This window comes from Thrips palmi, unplaced genomic scaffold, assembly GCF_012932325.1.
Source record: "Thrips palmi isolate BJ-2018 unplaced genomic scaffold, TpBJ-2018v1 HiC_scaffold_19, whole genome shotgun sequence".
In the NCBI taxonomy this organism is placed as follows: Eukaryota; Metazoa; Arthropoda; class Insecta; order Thysanoptera; family Thripidae; genus Thrips; species Thrips palmi.
In genome coordinates, this window is record NW_023144628.1 from 4,285,581 (window position 1) to 4,309,292 (window position 23,712).

General features: G+C 48.4%; 2 protein-coding genes and 1 non-coding gene across 10 annotated transcripts in view; all 3 read left to right on the plus strand.

The window, feature by feature from the left end:
* LOC117645658 (protein alan shepard) overlaps window positions 1-19,854 on the plus strand; it is a 36,041-nt gene extending 16,187 nt beyond the window's left edge. The window contains exons 2-12 of one of the 8 annotated variants that reach the window (XM_034385939.1): window positions 6,083-6,232; window positions 9,624-9,838; window positions 10,000-10,058; window positions 10,283-10,422; window positions 13,226-13,383; window positions 13,460-13,619; window positions 13,747-13,758; window positions 14,022-14,225; window positions 14,349-14,444; window positions 14,523-14,662; window positions 14,748-19,854. In XM_034385939.1, coding sequence (XP_034241830.1) covers window positions 6,083-6,232; window positions 9,624-9,838; window positions 10,000-10,058; window positions 10,283-10,422; window positions 13,226-13,383; window positions 13,460-13,619; window positions 13,747-13,758; window positions 14,022-14,225; window positions 14,349-14,444; window positions 14,523-14,648 — 1,320 coding nt within the window. In that variant the 3' untranslated portion in view covers window positions 14,649-14,662; window positions 14,748-19,854. The remainder of the gene's footprint in view (window positions 1-6,082; window positions 6,233-9,623; window positions 9,839-9,999; window positions 10,059-10,282; window positions 10,423-13,225; window positions 13,384-13,459; window positions 13,620-13,746; window positions 13,759-14,021; window positions 14,226-14,348; window positions 14,445-14,522; window positions 14,663-14,747) is intronic. The other 7 variants (XM_034385940.1, XM_034385946.1, XM_034385942.1 and 4 more) reach the window with 7 other exon arrangements.
* Trnaa-agc lies at window positions 135-207 on the plus strand. Its single transcript has one exon. It is a non-coding gene; the product is annotated as a tRNA-Ala (tRNA).
* A 327-nt stretch (window positions 19,855-20,181) lies between the features above and the next one.
* Window positions 20,182-23,420, plus strand: LOC117645659 (carnosine N-methyltransferase). The gene is made up of 8 exons (XM_034385948.1): window positions 20,182-20,429; window positions 20,812-21,016; window positions 21,088-21,254; window positions 21,332-21,472; window positions 21,588-21,747; window positions 21,833-21,941; window positions 22,038-22,162; window positions 22,243-23,420. The coding sequence occupies exons 1-8, from the start codon at window positions 20,332-20,334 to the stop codon at window positions 22,411-22,413; spliced, it is 1,176 nt and encodes a 391-aa protein (XP_034241839.1). The 5' UTR covers window positions 20,182-20,331; the 3' UTR covers window positions 22,414-23,420.
* The last annotated feature ends 292 nt before the right edge of the window (window positions 23,421-23,712 follow it).

A 23,712-nucleotide genomic window follows, 5' to 3' on the forward strand; every position in this document is an offset into this window, starting at 1 on the left:
CCACTCGTCGTCGCGGTGGAGGGGGATCGTCGCGCTGCCCGGTGGCGGTGGAGGGGGAGCCGGCTTGCCGTGGTGGGGGGCGGCGCGCCGGGCCGCTGCACTAGGTTGCGGCCGCGGAGCCCTGTAACCCGAGAGGGGGTGTAGCTCAGATGGTAGAGCGCTCGCTTAGCATGCGAGAAGTACGGGGATCGATACCCCGCACCTCCACTTTTGTTTTTGGCGGCTCGCCTCGTCGAGGGCCCACTCCATCGCGCGGATAGATAGGTGTCGCTGTCTACCACCGCCTCTCAGCCGGCGGCACTCGTACCGACATTTCCTTCTTGTCTAGGCCGCAATCAATAAGTGGCAGCGGGCGCTCTCTCTCGCTTGCCCGCGACCGTCGCCTCCCTCTCTATGACTACCCGGGCCTGCCGGGCCGGCCCATTAGTCGGCTAATTTAGCACCGTTGCTCCTCGAGTCCTCGAGGAACTCCGGGGAACGCCGGCCGAGTGCTGAGGGACTCGCTGGATGGCGAGGCCGCCGCCGCCAGCCCCGCCAGCCCTAGTACGAGTACGTACGGCCCTTGCCGAGTCGGTCGGACGATGGGAGCGCGCGAGCAGGCGGACAGACCGACAGCCGACAGGACTGTCTTTGGGGGTAGGTTCAATATTTAGCCAGCGTGCCGCGCGGAGAGTGGTTCGGGGAAGTGGCGCGAGAAGAAGGGAACAAGGGCGCCTCCCGTCTCTTCCATATGTGAGGATGAGTGTGTGTTAGGTGAGGGGGAGGGGGTGGATGATTCCTGCCGCCGCTCCGTGCCATGCTGTTCCATCGGCCCATTTGCCCGGTCATCCTCTGCCTCGCTCTGCTTCCTCGGTCTAGCAATTCCAATTACTTGCGTCCACAACGCGTGCCTCCTGCAGCAGGGCCTCCTCCTCCTCGGCCGTGCGGGCAGGCACGCGCGTTCGCGAGCGTCGGAGCGTTTGCGCTCGAGCTCGGCCGAGTCATGTGTGGCGCGGCGTGCGGCACGGCGAGCCGGCGCTGCCGCTGCATCGATTGCAATCTGCGGGGAGCCGCGCGCGAACGTCGGGACGACGCCGGGCTATCGTATTTTATTAGCGCCCCTTCCCCTTCCCCTCCCCTCGGCACACATCCCTCCTCCTCCTGCGGGTCCTGCGCCGCCTCTGTGTTTGTCCTTCTTCTTTTCTTCCCGCGGCGGCGCGGCGGCAGCGCGAAGAAGAGGGACGTAAAAATGGGATTCCAAGTGGCCGGGCCGACGGCGAGCCCGACGGGCCCGACTTGGCGGACGATGCGACGCGAGCGGCGCGGCAGCACGACAGGACAGGACCGCCACAGTGTGGCCGCACTGTCACTGGACCGGCACTGGAACCACGGAGCCATGGAAGGGCAAACACACCGCTCGGCCCGGCCTCTCGTTTCCGCCTTGCCCTGCTTGCCGCTCCGCTCGGCTTGGGGCTCGGGGATTTGGCGGTCGGTCTTTCCGCGTTCGCCGGCCGCGCTCTAGTTTGCGTTTTGGCTCCGCGTGTTGGTGTTTGCGGCCCGCCGGGTTTATTTCGCGCTGTTTACCAACGGTCCGCGGGACGCTGACTGCGGTAGGCCGGGCCAGGCAGGCCCGTGGCTGCCAGTGGCGTGGAGGAGCACTCCACCACACTGTACTACTGCCGCTCGACGGCGAGGTCGGCGACGCCTAGCCGCCAAACGGCTTGCCGAGCCGCCCGGCCAGTCTAGCGCCGTGCCGCGTCCGGGCCGCCGAGCGCGGCTGCGTGGCGGGACTGCCTGCGTGCCCGGCGCCCTGCTGCCCCCGCAGAGGCTGCGCGATGCTGCGCGATGCTGCGCGATGCTGCGCGATGCTGCGCGATGCTGCGCGATGCTGCGCGATGCTGCGCGATGCTGCGCGATGCTGCGCGATGCTGCGCGATGCTGCGCGATGCTGCGCCGCGATGCTGCGCGATGCTGCGCGATGCTGCGCGATGCTGCGCGATGCTGCGCGATGCTGCGCGATGCTGCGCGATGCTGCGCGATGCTGCGCGATGCTGCGCGATGCTGCGCGATGCTGCGCGATGCTGCGCGATGCTGCGCGATGCTGCGCGATGCTGCGCGATGCTGCGCGATGCTGCGCGATGCTGCGCGATGCTGCGCGATGCTGCGCGATGCTGCGCGATGCTGCGCGATGCTGCGCGATGCTGCGCGATGCTGCGCGATGCTGCGCGATGCTGCGCGATGCTGCGCGATGCTGCGCGATGCTGCGCGATCCCGCGCGATGCTGCGCGATGCTGCGCGATGCTGCGCGATGCGCGCGATGCTGCGCGACCTCGGCTGCGCGATGCTGCGCGATGCTGCGCGATGCGCGCGATGCTGCGCGATGCTGCCGCGATGCTGCGCGATGCTGCGCGAGCTCGGCGATGCTGGCGATGCCGTGCGCGCGATGCTGCGCGATGCTGCGCGATGCTGCGCGATGCTGCGCATGCTGCGCGATGCTGCGCGATGCTGCGCGATGCTGCGCGATGCTGCGCGATGCTGCGCGATGCTGCGCGATGCTGCGCGATGCTGCGCGATGCTGCGCGATGCTGCGCGATGCTGCGCGATGCTGCGCGATGCTGCCGATGCTGCGCGATGCTGCGCGATGCTGCGCGATGCTGCGCGATGCTGCGCGATGCTGCGCGATGCTGCGCGATGCTGCGCGATGCTGCGCGATGCTGCGCGATGCTGCGCGATGCTGCGCGATGCTGCGCGATGCTGCGCGATGCTGCGCGATGCTGCGCGATGCTGCGCGATGCTGCGCGATGCTGCGCGATGCTGCGCGATGCTGCGCGATGCTGCGCGATGCTGCGCGATGCTGCGCGATGCTGCGCGATGCTGCGCGATGCTGCGCGATGCTGCGCGATGCTGCGCGATGCTGCGCGATGCTGCGCGATGCTGCGCGATGCTGCGCGGCTGGCCGGGCCGGCCGGTGAGCCGCGTTGTTGTGGACGCCGTGGAGTGGACGCCGGCAGGCCGATTTATTCTCAAGGGGGCAAGGAGGGGGGCTGTCGGCCGGTCGGTCGCGGCGCGGCTCTGCAGGTGACCTCAACGCGTTCACGCGGCGCGGAGGTCTCGGCCGCCACTGCGTCGCGCGAGCGCACACACACACAGACACACACACGCGCGCGTGGTGCAGCGCGGCCGGCAGGCTGCAAGCACGCTGCAAGTGCACTGCGAGCCCACAGCCCGGCCTCAGCGCTCTGGCCGTGGCAATGTCCTTTCTCCGCTGCTCCGCCTCGGTGACCTTGCCTGCCTTGCCTCCCCGGTTAGCTCCCTCGAGGGCCTGTGTGTGCCGCTGGCCGCCGCTGGCGACGCCGCGGCCGATCCGATGGTGCGATGGCACTCCGCGTTGGTCGTGCAGTGTGCTATCAGGGACGTGGCGGCGACCCGCGACCCGCGAGTCCCCCAGATCCGGGCCCTGTGTTGTGGCGGTCAGTGCTGAGCGGGGCCTTGGCGGGGCCCCGCGGTCCGCGCGGCGTGAAAGTGCGGCCGTTTGCTGAAGGGCGCCACCGTACGTACGCGCGTTCGGCGTGCGTGCGTGCGTGCGGGGTGGTTTTGCGCGCGTGTGCCCCGTTACTGCACGGTCGAGTGCGCATTGCGGAAATGTGTGTCCAGTCCGACCAGTCGGAGCGAAGGAAAGGAACCAACTTCTAGTGCGTCTACGCTGGCTGGCTGCCTGCCTGTCGCTTAGTGCGTCGCGATGCACGTAATTGCCTCGCAGCCTCCCCTGTATGGGCTTCAATTTCCCCCGCGAATGCGACTCGCGTGCCAAGTTTTCCGCCTGTCGTAACGCGCGAGTGCGTGTGTTTGTGTGCGTGTCGTGTGCGTGTGTGCGCGTGCTGGCTCCCGACGACGTGTACACATTCTCCTCTGGATGCATATTTTATTTTGACAGCCGCGGCGACGACAGTCTGGCCGGCACGCCACGCCGCTGTGTTGCTGGTGTTGCTGGCTGCGATCCACTGCGATCACGGCCTGTTGATGCGACGAGGCGGCGCTTGATGGCTTCTGATTAATTAAACATGCGTCGTCGGGTACAGTGTACAGTCCCGGCCAAGAGCGCCAAGCGCGCCGCAAAGCGTGCCGGCGGTGCGGCCGGGCTGGCGTCGACGGCGTGCTCTGCACGGTCCGTGGCGGCCGTGGCGGCCGTGGCGCCTATGGGTTGGATGGCTCGCGAGGATAGTTTGTCGATCGCGTCTCCCCCCCCCCTTTCTGTCTCTCTCAAGCGCCACTCACTGACGGGTGCTGCAGTCAAGTCAAGTGGCCGACGACATGCATCCGACGAGGACGGTCGCCTGGACTTGCAGTGCGTCGGGGCGTCGCCTCCTCGCCGCGTCCTGAGAGAGCGAGAGAGAGAGAGAGAGAGAGAGAGAGAGAGCACTCTGTTATCTCCACATTGCAGTACAGTGAGTACACTACCCACACACACTCACATGCACTGCGTACGCCAAGGTGATAAGAGATCCAAAAGGGGGAACACGGAGAGAAACAAACAGTGGAGGAAGAGGCGTTTTGTGTCGAAATACGAGCGGCGGCAAGTTCGTCCAGTGAGTGCAGCGAGAGTGCAGCGGGGCTGCTTCCGGGGCGCCGACGGAGGCGCGGTGTGACGTCATCGCGAGCGTGCGCGCCGCGGCCGTGGCGTGCCAGTGTGGCGTACACCACCACGGTCCGTGGCAGACGGCGCAGGACGAGTAACTGGCGCGGCTTGACGCACTTGATGAGTGGCGATGTAGAGGAAGGAGGATGCACAACGCGTCGCGCTGCGTGCCTCCTTGACAAGCCGGGCGGTTCAACGACTCCACGAGCGCGCGCGCGCGTGTGTGTGTGAGTGTGTGCGTGTACCTGGGACGCCGGGGGGATGTTGCCGAGTCCAGGTGGGGGGTCGGTTTGCGACCCTCCCTCGCGCCGTGTTCGGATGTGCCCCCAGGGTGCCACAAAGGCGTCGTCCCTGCAAAAAGAAAGGGGTGAGAATGGGGGGCGCTGGGGACACATAGAGACGCGTGCTGCGTCGCTGCGCGGCCGCGCGCCCAAGTGATGCATGTCTGGCGTTGCTACTGCCGGTACTTCTGGTGGCGGTGTCAGAGTGTCAGTTTGGCGAGGAGCGCCGCCACCTCCTCTTCGCGTCCTTTGTGCCATCTCGAGTTTGCGGGTTTCGAGTTTGGACAAGGAAAGAAAAGCGATTTATGGAGGTGATTTCATCTCGCCAGCAGCAGGGGGCCCAGCCAGCCAGCAGCCCGGCCCGCTCAGCTCTCGCGATATTACCAACAAAATTACCTTTCCATCTTTGTTTCCGTGCGTGCCGCGCGTGCCGTGCTGTGCCCCTTGTTCCTGCGGGAAGAAGATGAAGGGCCCCCTGTTCCCGGCAAGCGGATTATTATTACGCGGCGAAAGTACTTATGTGCTTAGACTTTTGTTCCCCGTGGGCACGGTGGGCACTTGGGGGTTGGGGTGGCAAAACAGTGTGCTGGACCCGCGGCCCGCCGCCACTGCCGAGAGGAAGTGTCGGAAAATGACTGCCAAATGGTTTTTATCTCGCGATCTTTTGACTCGGGAAGCCTGTGACAGTGCTTTGAATCTAGACTGCGTGGAAAGGAACTGCCGAATGGGAAAGAGGGTGGGACCCGGTTCGATTCCGGCGGGGCAGCCTCGCCTCGCAGCCCCGAACCCTTTCCCGAATTGGATCCGAGCGATGATGAAGGCGGCGCGGAGTGCGGAGTGCTTCCAGGCCTCCAGTCGGAGGCGATGATGAGGGGGAGGGGGAGGCGCCGCCTTGCGCATCCCTTGCACGTCCGCGACGCCGCGCGCGCCGGCACGCTTCGAGGCACGCCTGGGAGCACGCTGGCGGCACGCTGGCGGCACGCTGGCGGCACGCTGGCACGTCGCGGGCGGAGCCCTGCGTCGCGGAGTCTCGGGGCGTGCTCGGCCTCGCCGTGCTGGCCGTGATGGTTGCGGTGCTGCCACGCGGCGGCGCTCCAGATAACCTTTCATAACGCGCTGGATGAACTGCCTGGAGGCTGCCTCGCGAATGTGCGACGAGTGTTGACGATTGTTGTTTGTGTTGCAGGGCGCGCCGCAACGACCCGGGTACGGCAACGCCAATGGGCTGGCCCCCGTGAACAAGGGCCACGGGCAGGGCCACGGCCAGGGCCACGGACCCCGGGGCCCGCCCAACAACCTCAGCTCACCGGGACCCGGCGGACACCACCAGAACCAGGTGAGCACACCAGCCCGGTGCGGCCCGGAGACCGCCAAGACCGTCCCCGAGGTCGAGGTCCCCGAGCCACGCGCGGTCTGTCTAACCTAGCCTTGCTTCTGAGAGACGTACTGACGTACAGCCTTGCAGTGGACCGCGGACGCTCCACGACGGCCCCGCGCCCAGCCTTAGGCCCAGTAGGCTTCACTGTACCATAACCACGCTTCTCTAGAGTCCATAGAAGAGGCCAGAGGCCTCGGTCACGCCTGTTTGTACAGTATACACGACACGGCGCGACATTGTTGTGTTGGTTGGAATGAATAGCCACTGAAACGCCATGCAGGCACTTTGCTCCGTTTTGCATGAAAGTCCCTCATCGTCCACGTTCGGAGTTGGTTTCCCTTTCCCTCTTCGACGCTGCCATCTCACAGTCTTCACAGTCGCGGTCTCACGGTGTTAACCCTTTCTGTTCTGTCCTCGCTTGGATGAAGACCCAAAGGCGCGCCGAAGCGTCGACATGGATTTGGACGAGGATGTGGACAACGTGGCTTTTGCAGTGACTCATGTTGCTTCGCTGTACACTTGACGCGCCTTGTGTCGTATCGGACCGGCCCCCTATGGGCGTGGAATGGCTCTCCTGACGCCTGGTACTCCCATGGTGTCTGTGATGCAGTCGCATGGTGCTACCACGTCCACCCCATTTATTTTTTTTTGGCCATGGTCGTCTCATGGCGTGATGAGACCCGCAGTCCGTTAGCTCGAGGCTTTTCCTCGATAGCCATGCTTCCCGCGATAGGCTTCGATGACGGTATTCCATGAGACCGCCATGGCCCTGATACGGTGTGGTACGGCACATGACGTCATGAGCTTGTCGCTTGCAAGGCCGGTGCCCGGCCGGTGCCTGGCCGACCGCGGCCCTGACTCGCTTGTTGTGCACAGGGTGCGGGCAGCATCAGCCACCGCACTGGAAGCACTGGAGGCGGTGCCGGAGGCGGAGGCGGCTCCGGAGGCTGGAGTGCGGCCGCCGCCCCCGCGGCGTACAGGTCCGGGCCTCATGGGCCGCCCCATGGGCCGCCCCTCGGGCCCCAGGGCCCGGCCCATGGGCAGGGGGTGTACGCCCCGTGCCCGCCCGGGGTGCAGAGCTTCACGCACCAGGTCTCTGCAGTAAGTACTCGCCGAGTACCGCCTCGACTCGGGCAAGCGCCGAGCGCGGCCACGGGCCCGAGACGGGCCGCAGCCACCCAGCCGCCAATAAGGTTGGACGGCGCCGGAGAGGGGCGTGGCGCCGCGCGGCGTGTGTGCTTGCGTAGGGCACAGCGCTGGTGCCGAATGCCGAGCGATTGCCGCTTTTTCCTCGTCGCTGCACCCATGGGCTGCACCGCCTGGTAGTCACTGTTAGTCCTTCTAGATTTGGTGTTGTTTCAATGTTGGCTTTCGTTGTTCTAGGCGCGTCCGCCGGCGTGTAGGCCGTGTAGCTGCAGCGGCTTTAGGCGTCGCTTGGCGTAGTTGTGCCCTTGAACAGTGTACCGCAAACCGGCGCATGCCCTGGCCGTAACGCTTTGGACCTTCCCCGTTAGCGCCAGCCTTGCGCCCAGCAGCGACCCGCGTTGGTTTTGTCTCAACGTCAACTCTTTTTGTGTGGAACGTGAATTATGCATGCATCATTGTCTACTTCCTTCCTTCTTCTCTTCCTCCCCCCTGCCTCTGAAAGCCATACGGCTGTGGGCGGGTCTTTTGTAAAACTAGCTGACCAGTGTGGAACCTTCTTCATCTCCTCCTCCTTCCTTCTCCACCCCTTGATGTGTTAGATATATGTGTTAGTCCTGTTTTACTTTTCTTTATTTCGGCGAGGGCTCGGGCTCGCTTACGGACCGCCCCCTGGACGCCGCGCGTGGAGCACCGTGTTCGTCCTGCATGCATATGTGTGCTGAACACAGTGTCATATGTCACCGGTACGGCCCCGCAGGGTAACCAGGGCAACCCCTTCCCTTCCCCGTCCCCCCGGTGGGCCTGGGCCATGGCCTGGGCGCGCTGGGCGTTCCCCCGCTCCCCCGGTGGCATCAGCAGGCTGATTCATTCCGAAGCGCGCGTGTCTCTCTCGCGCGCCTGCGGTCGCTTTTGCGCGTGCGAGAGAGATGGCGCGACTAGGCACTGTTCGGAATGGAGCCGCACGGGCACCATCACCACGCGGCCGCATGCCGCACGGCCGGCGTTATCTGGAACACGCCTCGGGTTGCCTGCTTGGCAGGCGTCGGCTCGGCGTGGGGCGTAGGCGGTGCCCGGGCCGCCGGGCCGCCAGCTCATGGCAGTTCATGGCAGCCCATGACTTGGCCGCCAGCGGGGCGACAGGACAGGCTGCCCGACGGCCGACGGCCGCAGTAAACTCCACCCGGATCCCCGGCCATCCCTGTCGAGCTGACCCCACTCACTCCCACGGCCGTCTACCCGTCCCCAGCTCATCCTCATCCCGCCCCAATGGAAGTTGGAAGCGAGCCCTGGCCTGGCCCGGCGCAGCCTGGCATGACGAAGGAACGGAAGGGGGAGGGGAGGGTTCTGGCGTTCTGGACCAAGTGAACTGACTTTCCGAACGGGGGCCCTGAGCTGAGTTCTTCTCGCCGGCGCGGTCTGGCATTTCGAGTTGCGGAATAGTGGAAATGTTTTTGCCCGGCCAACTTTGCTCTTTACACAGTGGGCCCGCGCTGCGCCCGGCAACCGCGCCACGCGCAACGCGAAACGCGCAACGAACGCGGAACGGGGAACGGAATGGAAGGCACCCCGGGTTCCGAAGAGGAGCGAGTGGAGTAGTCGTGGGCGTCCCGGCCCGGCGGCGCGGGGGCGGCGCGGCGTGTGGGCGGGGAAAACTACCCCCTCCCAGGCCGCCCTCTCTCCCGGGAAGGCTTGGGCGTGGCGACAACGTGGACGTGGCTGTGGCTCTGATGAGCAGGATGTCCTGCCGTGCTGCCCGTGCGGGTGGAGACTGGGAGCCAGAGCCAAGCCTTTGGCAGAGCTTGATGCTTGCAGGCGCTGCCATGCCGGTCGCCCGGCCGCCTTGGACTCGGACAGCTTGGACTCGCCGAGCCGAGTCTGAAGACGGCGCGAAGGTCGCCACAGCTTGACCGAATTGAACGTTTGGTCGTACTATCGGCCAACACCATTCCCTAATTCGGAGGGGGGGGGGGCGTGTCGTTCTTGGACGGACGGGTGGGCAACGGATTTTGCATAGGAAAACAAAATTGCCAATCTCAGTGTACCCGGAACATTACTTTTCGGTGGGGTTTCCCTCCGCCGCCTCTGCCCCTGGTGCATCGTGGCGCGCTGTTGGCGGCTGCTTTGCCCGAGGCCTCGCCTGTTCGGCGAGCATGGTGTGCTCCTGCTCGATGAAGTGATCCAACTCCGCGCCCTGTTCTTGCAGTACGGCTCCGGACGGGTGCCCTCGGCCACTTCGCCGGCCAACACGCACAGCTCGTCCAGCTCCAACACGGGGTCGCACAGCGGGACGCTCAGCACCAGCCTCAGCAACCACCTCGGCAGCAGCATGGGAGGTGACCAGCTCAGCAAGACCAACCTCTACATCCGTGGCCTCAACCAGAACACGTCGGACAAGGACCTAGTAGCTATGTGCCAGCCGTGAGTATCTTGTCATGCCAACCTGCGTTAGCAACTTGTCAGTCCAGTGCCAAATGTAATGCCTCACATAATTATGGCCAGTCCTGTAACCGAATTCTTTTTCCTAATTTTGAGTTTTGAGTGTCTCGTGAGCTAATGAGAATTGTGTTGTTTTGTTGCAGATATGGGAACATCATCTCAACAAAGGCCATTCTCGACAAAAATACTAATAAATGTAAAGGTAAATCATCTGTCCGCCAATAATGTTAAAGCCAAATTTATTTATTTATTTGCTCTTTTTTTGTTGAGAGATAGTAAATCACTAACGTGCTTGTTTTTTTGCTTGTGGCGGATGGAATGTGGTACAAATTGTAGTTAAGGTTGGGTAAATTCTTGAGTTCTCATCCATTTGTGTTTTTTTTTCTCCTTTTTTTTTCTTTTTTTTTGTCCCTTTTCGAATTTCAGGGTATGGGTTTGTGGACTTTGAATCAAGCCAATGTGCTGAAGCCGCTGTGAAGGCTCTGCAAGCCAAAGGAATCCAGGCGCAGATGGCTAAAGTGGGTATCACGTTGCCGCGTAGACCAGCCAGTGTACGTTCTGTGCATGCAAGTAAAACTACTCAACTCACTCTTTTCTCTTTCTCTTCTTTATTTTCTTACTTTCTCTGTTTAAGTGTATAGTTTTTAAAAGCCATCGCTATGACAGAAGCTAGCCATTTTTTAATTTGTAAATGTTTCCTTAGGAAGGGAACTCCCTAGCCCTAGTTGTAAATAATTCTGTTGGTTTAGAGAACCCTCCCTTTGTGAAATCACCAACAAAAACATGTTTCAAAGGACTTTTTGAATGATGAATGTGTCACCATGATAGTAAAGTCAATCATCTTTCATCCATAACCACATCTTTCAATCAAAAGTTATGCTCTCTAAACTGAAATTTAAATAATGCATCTTTGAAAGTACTCACAATTAAGTCTTTCCTTAAAATATTTAAAAGTAATAAAAACTTAAAAGAAAAGAGTGAAGGTAAAAAACAAAACACAGGAACTAAAATATCATAAACCTGTTATCATGTTTATCATTCAAACTTACCAAACTGTGTCATGAATGACAAGTCATTGTAATTTCCCCTTGTAGTAACTTCTGTAAATATTGCTTCTGTCTGGCTCTGGCTTAGTTAGATGACACAGTGAACACACAAGTGATTTCTGAACCTATGAGGGAGCGTTTTATTTTCCCAATATTAAAGTTTTATAAAGCAATGCAGCCAGCTTCCATCTTCAAATAAATGTGCACTATATCTTGAAGGCTTAGTTGGTCCTTGTAATTGTTCATATCTTATTGAACCATCTTACTGATCTTGTGAGGCTGTTTTTAATTCCAAGTTTTTAATCATGGCTCTTTCTGGCTATGGTTTTGCTGATACAAGTTCGCACTTTACATCCCTCTGAGCCCTTCATGTTTCAATGTGATTAATGGTTCCACTTGCAAGGTATAGTAAAATTTCAAAAGGTATATATATTGACCTGAACTACCTAGAACTGTAGTTCTGATAGAAGTCTTTTAGTCAGTTAGTTCTAAAGTAATGCTGACTCAAAAGAAACAAGAGCTAGAAGTCCATAGCGATGTACAACCCCAGCAGGTAACTGTTAATTAACTAATAAAAACAAACACCAACCGGAGAAAGATTCCTTTGTCTCATCTGTCCCTTTGATGTAGCAAGTATGTGGTTGGGAGTGGACTGTAGTAGACAGGTGTGTGGAAAGGTGTTTGGGTTGTAGTTTGGTAATTGTCCTGCATGTTTTACTATAAGCCTCCCTTACTTAATTTACAAGGTGCTATTATTTAATTTGAAACTGTGAGGTGTTTTTAAATTGAAAAGAATAGCTTATGTTAGGCTCCTGGTGGTGTTAATAGAGCTATTTGTTCTTGTGTGGTGTGGTACATCTTAGTAGTAGCAAGCTATTTCCCAGTCCCTGTGTACAACTGGCTGGATTTTGTAGTAATATGCACAGATTTTCTGGAAGTGGAATTCTTATTTGAATCTTTTGGTTTAATATCTTTCACATCTGCTACTAGTATTATATTATTCTTTGTCACTTGATGTCCATATAGTTTTCAGGCATATAAATGCAGCTACAGTATTACAGTGCATTATGTATAAACAATAAATTTCTGTCAGTGTGCTTTGAGTGTCGCTCAGCATATGTATCTTATTGATGTTATGGTATTCCATTAATTCCATGAGTCATTCTTCTGGTTTTATGATAACACTCTCCCTGTTAGGTTGGGAATCATGTCTGGGATTTGTGAGCATATATCATAACGGGCAAATCAGAAATCTACTGGAAACCTTTCCTTTTCCTTTTATAATTTACATTGTTAGAACATTGAATTGCCCAATGAATACAGGAAGTATCAATTAAATGAAAGTTTCAGAATTGTTGTTCTGATATTATGCTCACTTCTCTGAAACAATACATCTTGTATTCTTCATTCATTTCTTTTCTCTTATGGCTTCTTATGCAGCTTTATGGCCTTTCTATTATTCATGAAGCATTAGTATGGGGCTTAAGCAGCTTCAATCTTGAGAATTTTGTTTCCTTCTTTTAAAAACATGATGTATCAACATTGTTGAGTAAACTTTGGATACAATCCTACTTTTCAACTTTGAGTTCATCAAATTTTAATTATTTGCAATTATTCAGGAATGAATTTATGACAGTAAAGATGTATTCTCTGCATTGATTGTTCTAAAGGATTTTACGGTGCTTAGTATGTTTTGAAGGCTTTTTATTACAATAGTAAATTTTCAACAATAAAAGTTTACTTTAAAGACCCACCAGTAATGATTTTCTATTTGATCATTTCTTCTAAACCGTAAACTTCTGATAACCTGTCCCTATTAATAAACCAGGGCATTTCTTTAATATTCGTTTTTTTTCTGTATCATCTACGCACATCTCAACTGTCTGGTCCATCCTTAAAGCACATTAACTTTTGTTTGCAGTTTTATGTTTATTCTTATTCAGTTCAATTAGATAGAACCTTCCAAACTGTATTAGAAATTGTCTTATTGATTGAAATTATGGAAACTTTTCATCTGTGCTTAAAAATTTTGGGGCATTCTGCTCCTATTCGTTTAGATTGACACATTTGTGTACGTTTTTGATTGGAATCTTTGTAATGGTTCATTTTGAGAATTCCTGTTAAATCTTTTATGGTTTTGGAGGTTCTTTTCAATTGCATGATAATCATCACATGTTTGGCTGTGTGTGCAGAGAACCGAGTTTCATCAAATAATGTTAAAAATTTTAAATGCACAAAAGCACACAAACTTGTGATTGTAGTTGGACATACCTGAAACTAGTCGAGAGAGTGCTGTCTAACCTTGTTCATGTGCGATTCACAGCAACAGGAACAAGATCCCACAAATCTCTACATCGCAAATCTGCCCTTGGGCTACAAAGAAAATGATGTGGAAACCCTCCTATCCAAGTATGGACAGGTCATCTCAACTAGAATCTTGAGGGACCCCTCAGGACAAAGCAAGGGTGTAGGGTTTGCAAGGTGATGTCTTGTCTTCTCTTTCTTAGTGACATTAATGGTGAGACCAAATCTAAACATATGTTCTTATTTTAAACAGGATGGATTCGAAAGAAAAATGTGAAGAAATCATTAATATATTCAATGGGCAGAATTTGCAAGGAGCAAAAGATGCATTGCTAGTTAAATTTGCTGATGGTGGGAACAAAAAAAGGAGTATGTACAGACCGAACCAACCCATGTGGCGAGATGGCAGTGAAGTAAGTAACTCAAGTCGCTCTTAGCATGGGTCTTTCTAGGAAATTCTTTTCAACGTCTTCTATTTCTAACATCTCAATCCTTTCTCTCTCCCTTTCTCTCTTGTTCTGCTCTTTCTGCCAATACTAGGGACCTGAGCATGTAAGTAACGAATTCTGTTACACATCTTTTGTACTGATGTTCCATCTGCCAGTGTTTTTCTTACTTTAGTGTTACTTCCAAAGATCAGATCAAATACAATTTCTCTAAATTATCGAATTCCCTTTTTGTTTTCATTGTTTTAAACCTCACACGTTTCCCTCCATGTACCTTTAGTCTGTTTACTGCCTTGTTTTGTTGCTGCATTGTTTTCTTAATAATTTTTTTTCAAATTGATAACAAGTTTATGTTTTTTATTTTTTTAGGGAGGAGCAATTAGTTATGAAGCTAGTGGCATGGCTCAAAATGGTCTTGCAGGTCAAGCTATACTTCCCACTACGTTTACCCATAGCTATGCTAGGCAATTTGGACCAGTCCAGGGCTACTCAATTCCAGCTGCACCTTGGATGACGTCAGTACATGGTGGACCTCAATATGTTATGCAGCCGTCCCCTATGACCCAAGTTGAGGTAATGAAAATGACAGCACAGTACCCCTCATTTTGAATTTTGAACATTTAAAATGACATATTTAGGGGCCTTTTATATGTTTTAGCTTAGTATCATGGTATGTATATGTAAAATTTGTTTCAGATGATGCCATCCGACCCAAACTCTGTGCCGTACAGCTCTATGATTCCTCCACTAGCCACACAGATGCAGACGATGCACATTGGCACTGCTCCCTCGGTAACTTCTATTTTTATACACAGTTGCTAGATTTTAGTTTTTTGTACTCATGGTTCTTTTTTTTTTTTGTTTCTTTAGTATGTTAGTCCATACCCCTACTACCCACATTCGATCATCCACACTGTGATCCCGGATTCGGAGCACACATCGAACACTGCTTCGCCGGATGATTCATACCAGACGTATCAGCAGGCGCCTAAGTGATTGTAACCCTTAATGTGAGTTTACATTGGTTTTGTTTTTCATTTCACTGTGATAATTTTTCTTTACAATTCATGCTTACTCGTTTCTTGTTTGTTTTAGGTTAGCCAAAATTTGATTATTCTCAAGCAACAGTGTATGAACGGGAAACTAGGCATCAAAATGGATGGGAAAAGAAGCACTTGAAATTCATCAGGCTACAACCGCTATGATCTTTTTATACTGCAGTTGAAAATTCCTTAAAATAGGTGATATTCTAGCTGCTGCTCCTTAGAAGAAGCTGCAGACATGTGCAGTCAGGTTTATTAAGCATCTTTTGTGGCACAGCATGCTAAGAACTTGAATGGAATATGGAACATCGTGTCTCTCAACATCTTGCTGCTCTCTAGCACATTTGCGCATATGCACAACCCAGCCGTGTGTTTCATTCAGTCTTTTTATCTTCTTTGGGCTTAAATGTGAATGTTATTTGTTCTTTAAATGAGATTCTTTTGTACCAGTGTTTCTTTTATGTTTGGTTTTTTATTCAGATTGATTTTACATCTCTCATTGTGGGGTGAAACAATGTGCTCGGGCCACACATTTTATTGTAATGAATTTTAGTTCATCAGATTTTGTATCTTGGTGGTCATTGCTCGCCATAATAGTGCTACATTTGGGCAAATTTGAGTCACTGCCTTCATCAAAAGATTGATTTCCTTCAAAAAGGAAAACCTGTTAAAGAATTCCCTTAAGTATGGTAAGCATTATTGTCTGGGCTATCAAAATGTCATGTTAGCTACCAAATTTCTTCTTGTTCCATGTTTTTTTTTTCTTTCTTTTTGCTGTGATTGTGCTATGCAGAGAAGAATTTACCAACCTAATCATTGTTCACTTGGACTGGTTCATTTGGCTCTTTGGATGCAGTATGTTTTATTTCTGTTTTTATAATTTGTTTTTACTAGCTCTCAGAATGAAGTTACTAAGCATATTTTAACTGAACATCAGGATTTTTTATGTAGTCAGTTTTAATCAGTACTGTACTATGAAATTTCCCCCTCATCTAATTCAGTACCACTAAGACATCTCTACTGTTTACTCAAGAAATGCTACATGTTCATGCCCCCTTGTGAGCAAATATCATCATCAGGAAGTAAATAACTCACAGGACAGCTAGCAAAAGTTCAATTGTTTATTGTGGCAACATAAGAATTTAGAAATCTTCTTCATGAGAAGCCCCTCTACCGTTACTTTTCATCTTGTGTCGTACGGGAGTAAGGAAAGCAGTGTTAGATGAAACGGGACCGTAAGTGTTGCTATGTTGTTTCGGCATACGCTATGGGCTAACTTGGCAGACTCACAATGCTGTCTTGTTATGTCTTAAACTGCTTGTAGCTCTATTCTAATATTGAGAGATTTGTTTCATTGCAAAAGAGACAAGAGCACATGGGCCTGAGTCTGGTTTGATTGACATTTTTAAATTTTTTATCTTATTATCTAAAGGGATTTTGAGGCTTTTCTTTTACATTCCACATTAGTTCTCTCTGGATACAAGCATAGGAAAGTTGTGTTGTCAAAAGTAAACTGAAAAGGTTGATATTTATTTTTTATATCTAAAGAACAGAAGCAAAGACTTCATAATAAATGTAGCGATTCTTCTTTGACTTTGGAAATATTAGTGTCCTGTTTGACAATTGTTAGTAGTGAAATTGAGTTTTATAAATAGTGCCTTTTTTTACCAATGACCATCTTCAACAGATACTGATGGTTACTGGCGGTGGTACTGGTGATGTCGGACCCGCCTCAGTTACAGTCCTAGTTGTGTTTAAAAAAACAAACAGATGTCAAATAGTGAGGCGGAATTTCTCTACTCTGATTATCATCAAAATATTCTCCACATTTCTACTTTTCTTAATAGACTGATTTTATCAAACCAAATTTACTTTGCTCAGTTTTTTTATATAATTTTTCTTTTTGTTTTGTATGTGTTTTATTTTCCAATAACATTTACCTACTCTTTGTTATTTGGTGATTTGTGATAGTCGACTGTTTTTGTCAAGGAACAGGCCAAGAATAATTGTCGGCACCGTTAGGAATCTTTAGCATGAAACGAGTGAGCTACTGTCAGCCCACCTAGAGTAGAGCTAACATGTAAGCTTTTTAATATTCCAAATGTGAGAAATATTTTACACTGTTAAAATCTCAAGATATTTAGTTTATTTTGATACGCCTCACTTTGATGTCAAAGTGGTAAAATAAGATATTTTTTAGAATGAACTATTATCCCAAAACTATGACTTGATATTCCAAAGGAAATGAAATAGCGCGTTGTTTTCAAGTGTCATTCACTGGAGGTTATTTTTTCAACTTGATGATTTTAGATGTTCAACAAGGCTGGAGAATAGACAAAAATTCTTAACAAAACCAGTGCTGCACATGAGAACAATAGCACCTGGTGCTCTAATCCCAAATGTCTTAAATTTGGGCTAACACAGTGGCCCAATTGTCCCATTGTAGCAGATAATGTGTGGAACCCCCAGGGTCACTTGCTGTGCATTTGTATGGTTAAGCTGTAACCATTCAATATGCATTCAAATGTACCGCTGCTGGTATTGCATAGTCTTCTCTTATTGACGTAAGCAGTAGCATTGCTGTCCCTTGCATGGGTTTTAAGAAAAGAAAATGTTTTATTGTACATTCTTCCTAGGTGTAAGTCTTTACCTCGTTTCCCCTTCCTATGAAGTATGTTTTCCCATTCCCCACTCCTGCCTGGAGCGTGTTTTAGATCTTTTAATGTAGTAAATCTTGAAGCATGAAAAACGCTAAAAAAAAAAATCTTTCTAGGAATCTTCGATTGTAGGATAAAATAAATCAAAGATGATAAAATGTTGTTTCTTTAAGTAGTGGTTAGTCATTTATTGTAGGTGAATCATCGTAAGTTAAGAATGTAGTTTATAGATTTTAGGATATAAGTCATTTCTTGTGGTGACTCATTGTGAGTAAGGATGCAACGTTAAGTTCTGTAGGGTGAAGTATTATGGCGCTGGATATCTTTAAACTGTGGATTTCCCATCAGGAGCAGAAGGACATTTGGTCACTTCAGCTCCTCCCAGCCTGAGTTGAACCTCTAGTCGTGCTGCAGATGATATCTGTCTAAGGAAGCAAGCCGTGCCTTGCCGTTTCCTCTAGAACACTGAACTATCTATGCTCTCCGCTTTGCAGATTTCTTCTGCAGTACATGTCCATTAGTATGATTTTATTTGTTTGAATGTTTCATGTTTTGGTGTTGTGCTAGATCAAACTTTGAACAGAGCTGTTAAATACTTTATTTTGTTACACCACCGTTTTCTCTGCAAAACGAAATGGGTTTTACATGTTGTCATATTATAAAAGAGGTTTTACTTATAGCACTAAGAGTTTAACAGTTCTTTTTTAAGAAAACCAACAACAAATAATAGTTTGAAATTGTGTTTCAAATGAAGGGCAGTTACCAGATGTCCTGTTAAAGTTGAATGGACCCTGAGATTTTAGAGAAGGAAAACCATAGGGTTTGATTCAGAATGACTTTTCTTTTAGAGAATTAGTTAGTTTATGTAGAAAAGTAGGGAGAAAGCTTCTTCTTGTTCATTTTGTTTTTAATCAAGAACAAATTAAGTGAAATGCCTGATTTCCTCTTCTTGATGGAGGAAGTTCCTTGTAAATATTGTAATGAACAGTTATGAGTATAGGATTGAACAAGTGATTGAAGAATGTCATGTAAAATTGGTGCATTCCAGTCTTCCCAATGTTAGAAAATGTTTGGTCTGCTTGAAATTTCATTCAGGTGTTTTGTGAGGAAACGGTAATTTGATTGAGTACCATTTTCAGTACTGTGACAAAGATTAGATATTAGTGAGTGACTGATTTTCAGTATGATGTCATTGTGTGAAGCTTGAGCCATAATATTTCAATCTTTGCTAAGACTATGGACAACAATGGTGGGCGTGTGTGCAAAAGTTAGGAGGACATTTTTGTTAAGAATGAAAATAATGTAATTTAAGTTGTATGATGAGCTGTGCGCAAGTGTGACTGAACAAATGTTGCTGCTAAATATGTGCTCAGAGTTTCTTGTTGTTTTTTTTTCAACTGCTCTTTTCTTCCTCAAGATATATACATCTTTTTATTATTGCCAAAAATTCTTTTTATCATTAACAGTACCAGTTAGGCTGGTATGCAACTATGATGTTTATTTATTGAAGATTTGAGTTTCTTATTTTGTACAGCTGGTTATACTGTTATGCTGGAAGTACATAGAAGAGTAAGACATTGTGGACACACTGTAGTTTTGGTGGCAAGAGGAAGAAGATGACTGAGAGCTTTTATAAAGTTTTTTTAATCACTGTTATATAAATGTAGACAAATACAGTGGAACTTCTTTCCTCTCCACAAATCAAAAGTTTTGCCATAAAGTTAATTTATCATTAAATGAGTAAGTGTAACATAGTTACTAAGTTATGGACTTCCAGACCCTTTACATCCAAAGAATACCCAGCTAATATTTGTTAATGATTTATCAAGTTTTCATTCTTCCTTCCTTTTCTGTCAGTAGAATTTAGTTAGTATGTTCTTTCTCTTCATCCCTAATGATATGAGGCTATTTAATTATGAATTGATTTTGTACAAAATGTTTCTTTTTTTTTCTATAAAATTTCAAATTTAGGTTGAAACCTCTATCAAAGGCACTTATGAACTATAGCAAAGAACTGTATATAGTGTAGATTTCCTTTTCTTCTTTATTTTTTCTTCTGTTTTAAAGCAACCTTTCTCTTTCCTTCCTCCTGACAAATTATCATCGAGTGATCATTGATTGAGGTTCCTGGCATTACAATGACATTTTTTTCTTCCTCTGTCTGGTCTGACATCAGTTTGAAAGACCCCATGAACAAGAAGCTCTGGTCACTTAGAATTCCCGTTGTGAAAATCTGAATTTGATTGTATGTTTTGTGTGGTTGTAGAGAGAGAAAGAAAGAATGACTGAAAAGTGGAATAATTGTTGAGATTTTGTCTGTAGATGTAGTTTTTAGATTCCTCCTCTTTTGTGCTCTTTATAAAGCTGAAAGAAGCTTTTCATTCATCCATTTCATCATTGATTCACATGTTCATTCATTAAAGACATAAAAAGTTAAACTCTTTCATTGAGTGTTTTTTTTTTCTGGATGCAAATCCATCAAAATAAAAAAGTGGAAAAAAATGCATTCTAATATTTTGACCCCTATCACATTCACAATTTCAAAAAAAAAAAAAAAAAAAAAAACTACATGGCGTCTCTTAAACAGTTTTAACAGTTTTAACCTTATGGGGAGTGGGAATGCCATACCAACAGTAAGGATGATTTGTGGAAAATTGGTACCATAGCAGTAAACTACAAATAATTCAATTATCCGTGTCAAGCTATCAACAAATAGAAACAGCTCCATTTTTCCAAATAATAAACCCTTTGAATGGGAAGTTTTAAGCTCAAAACCCTAATACCCCCTGCGCGGCCTGTGCGCTCAAGCAAGCACTCACACAGAAGCAGGCGGCACACACGCACGCGGGCGCGCGCGGCGGCGCGAGGCGAGGTGTGCGAACGCGAACACGAGAGAAGTGAAGTGGTAGTGGTAGAGGCTGAGGGGCCACCGCAAGCAGAAAAGTACCTGAAGTCGAACTGTTTACTTCTCGGATTAAAATGGACGTCGACGATGGACCAAGAACTCCTAATCCGCTGGAGAAGGAAGAGGAGAGACGGAATTTCCGTCGAATTGAGTGTGCTTTCAAGTATTACAAGTGAGTAGAATGGTTGTTGTTGTGTTTACAGTGAGACAAAGCATCCCCCAGGAGAACGCACCGCATTGCTTTTGTCGCTGTATTTCTGTCTCGTTTCTAATCGCTTTTACTGTAGCTGGGTATGCGAAAGCGTCGCTTCACGTGAACCCTGTGCGTATCTCATGACATGTTCCATGACAAACCATAACCTGCACTTTGAAAACCTGTTGTTCAGGTGCACTTACTCAACTTGACTGAAATTGGGCTGTACAATTTTGTTTTCGATATTCTTGTAGATGATCGATTCTGTTTTAATGTGAACCTTCCTCTTATTATGTTGAACTTGGCTGCTGTTGTTTGTGTTTTCATTGTATGCACTTACTCGTCTCATTTGTTCATGCAGGAAACATTCACTAGCTAGAATCTCCAAAACTGAAGCTTTCATGTCATCTTTGCCTGAACGTCACCAAGAAATGCTTGAGAAATACAAGCAACATTTGGGAACTATCAGGCAATGTATTGAAAAAAATGAGAAAATTATAAACCTTATTATTCGTGATGTCAATTGGATGTTTGTGAATATTCATCCGGACAATGCAGACGACCTAGTGAGTCCTCAGAACTCTGTACCTTAGGGTAAATGTTGCTTCATGTTCCTAAAAATTCTCTCTGTTTACAGGACAGCAACATTAATCATTCGTCCAATGTGTCCAATGATTTGGAGAGAGTTCAAACTACTCTTAAACAACTTGTTCGTGATTGGAGTTCAGAAGGAGCTAAAGAAAGAATGATGTGCTACCAGCCCATTATTGATGAACTATTGCGAACTTTCCCCCAAAATCTTTGGTTGGTGCCCTCCACAAAATTTTTCCTGTTTATTCTTGTAACTAATTTTACTGATTCATTAATTCTGTTCTGTGTAGTGACCCTGCAAACATCAAGGTTTTAGTCCCAGGTGCAGGCCTAGGACGCCTAGCATTTGAAATAGCACGTAATGGTTATGAATGCCAGGGAAATGAGTTCTCCTTGTTCATGCTGTTTGCATCAAATTTTGTTTTGAACAGGTCTGTCTTATTTTATTCTGTGTATCTTGTCCTTTGTAAAGCACTGGTATAATATATAAGGTTTCTAGTTAATATACCAAGCTATTTTTAAAACTATTTTTTTGTCTTTTTTCAGGATTCATGAAGTTAATGCATATGAACTTTTCCCTTGGGTGCACCAGAACTGTAACATTTTGAAAGGAGAGAGCCAGACAAGAAGTGTTCTCTTTCCTGATGTGAATCCCTCTGATCTACCTTCTAGTACCTTTTCTATGACGGCTGGTGATTTCTTGGAGGTATGTAAATTTGGTTCAAAAGAGTAGGAAGTAATGTAACTTTTCGTTATTAGTTGCTAATTCCAAAGCACTGATTTTGTTTCAGGTTTATGTTGAACCTGAGCAGTGGGACTGTGTTGCCACTTGTTTCTTTATTGACTGTGCTCATAACATAGTTTCATTTATTGAGACTATTTACAACATTTTGAAACCAGGTGCTTTCAAATGTTACCGTGAAATTTGACACTCAAGCAATACAAATTTGAAGATTGTTTTCTTTATTGGTGTTAAATTATTTTCTGTTAAAACAGGTGGTGTATGGTTGAATCTTGGTCCTTTGCTTTACCACTTTGCTGATAATGCCAATGAAAATTCCATTGAACCCTCGTATGAAGTGGTTCGCGATATTATTGAAAAAGTTGGCTTTCAAATAGAGGTACGGAAAATTGTTTTACACCGGATTTTGCTCCCATCCATCCTAGTACAGTAGTCACATTAATAAGGATTAATTTGCAGAAGGAGGACACAAATGTATCCACAACTTACTCCCAAATGCAAGAATCAATGTTGCAGCAGGAATATAAAAGCGTATTCTTCAGGTGTCGCAAACCGGCCTTCCAACAAAATGGGCATGCCCACCCAGAGAAGAATTCTGCTGGTCAGAAGAGATCAATTCAAGATACATAGATGAGGACTTTCGGCCTTTCTTATGTAACTATTCTAGTGTGTGTGACCCCAGGACACTCCATGTGCTTTTTAGCATATTTCTTGACCAAAATTGTAGGGTCTATTTATCCAACTGACATGTTTAGTGAGTGTTCCCTTAATATTTTGACTCAGTGGTATAATCTCGTGTTTTTCCTCCTATGCGTGGTGAGTTTTTCAGTTGATATTATAAGAATGCTTGCCGGTCCAAAATGTCTGAAATACTTTTTGCATTATTTTTTTTTTTGCACAGGTTCCTGATTATTTGTTTTACATAGTCTAAATGTATGTGATTGCTATGTCACTATTGTCTCAACATTGTTTTGTTTTCTAATAGGATCTATGTTATTTTCTTATATGATTTATTTGTGATATTGCAGCTTTGAGAGAAGTAAGTTTTCAAAAGGGGTATTGGTCTCCATTCTGTTATTTTCTCAAATATATAAATGTGCTTCTGAAATTGCTGCAACAACTAATTTTCTAAATTAAAGAAAAATAGCTAGGAGTTTAAAGTACTTTTCATAATTTGAAAAACATGTTATTAAATGTGTTCCCTACTAATGCAATCAAACCTAGCTCAGCTATGGTTTGTCCAAATGTTTTGGTACGTCTCTCTCCCTCTCCCTTAAAATAAGAAATTAATTGTTTTGTTTTGACTTTTGTTACCGGATTTTATACTTTCTGAATTTAATTTTATCTCATGAACTTTCGTCAGTCTTGTGCAAGACTTTGAGACTCTCAAATGTGAGATTTTGAACAAACTTATGTATAACTTTTCTTTTGTGGTTGCTCTCACCTCTTGGTAGTTGATTCCCTGTACTTGTTGCCATGATGCATGTAGTCATAAATTTTGAAGTGATTGGACTGAGAGGGTTGTGTTCTTGCAGAGATAAATGCTATCTCTGGTTCTTGTTCTTAAATGATTTAAGACCTAGTATTAAAACTTTCTTTGTAATAAAATTTGCTATTAAAACGTAATGCTGGTATAATTTGTTGTGTTACTGTTTAAGTTGAGCCAGGTCATTCCATTTCCATTCATTCTACGTGTCACCTAGAACAAACCTAGGGCACAAGGCTGCTCTTGCATCGGCAGCTTTCGGTGCGGCATAAGCGCGGTGCAGGTGCAGTCAGGCCCATTCATTTGGGCTGGGGCCGGCTGAATTCCCCAGTCCCAGTCCCCGCGGTGGGTGGGTGGGTGGTTCTAGCGGCGGGATCGAAACATCGCTACGGGCCCCCCGCCCACAGCAGCGGCGCGGCGCGGCGTCGGTGCTCCTAGCGGTC

Coding starts and splice junctions, on each gene's coding strand:
- LOC117645659 (XM_034385948.1), top strand. CDS start 20,332: ATGGACGTCGACGATGGACCAAGAACTCCTAATCCGCTGGAGAAGGAA. Junction 21,255..21,331: donor ACTTTCCCCCAAAATCTTTG/GTTGGTGCCCTC, acceptor TGTTCTGTGTAG/TGACCCTGCAAACATCAAGG. Junction 21,748..21,832: donor CGGCTGGTGATTTCTTGGAG/GTATGTAAATTT, acceptor ATTTTGTTTCAG/GTTTATGTTGAACCTGAGCA.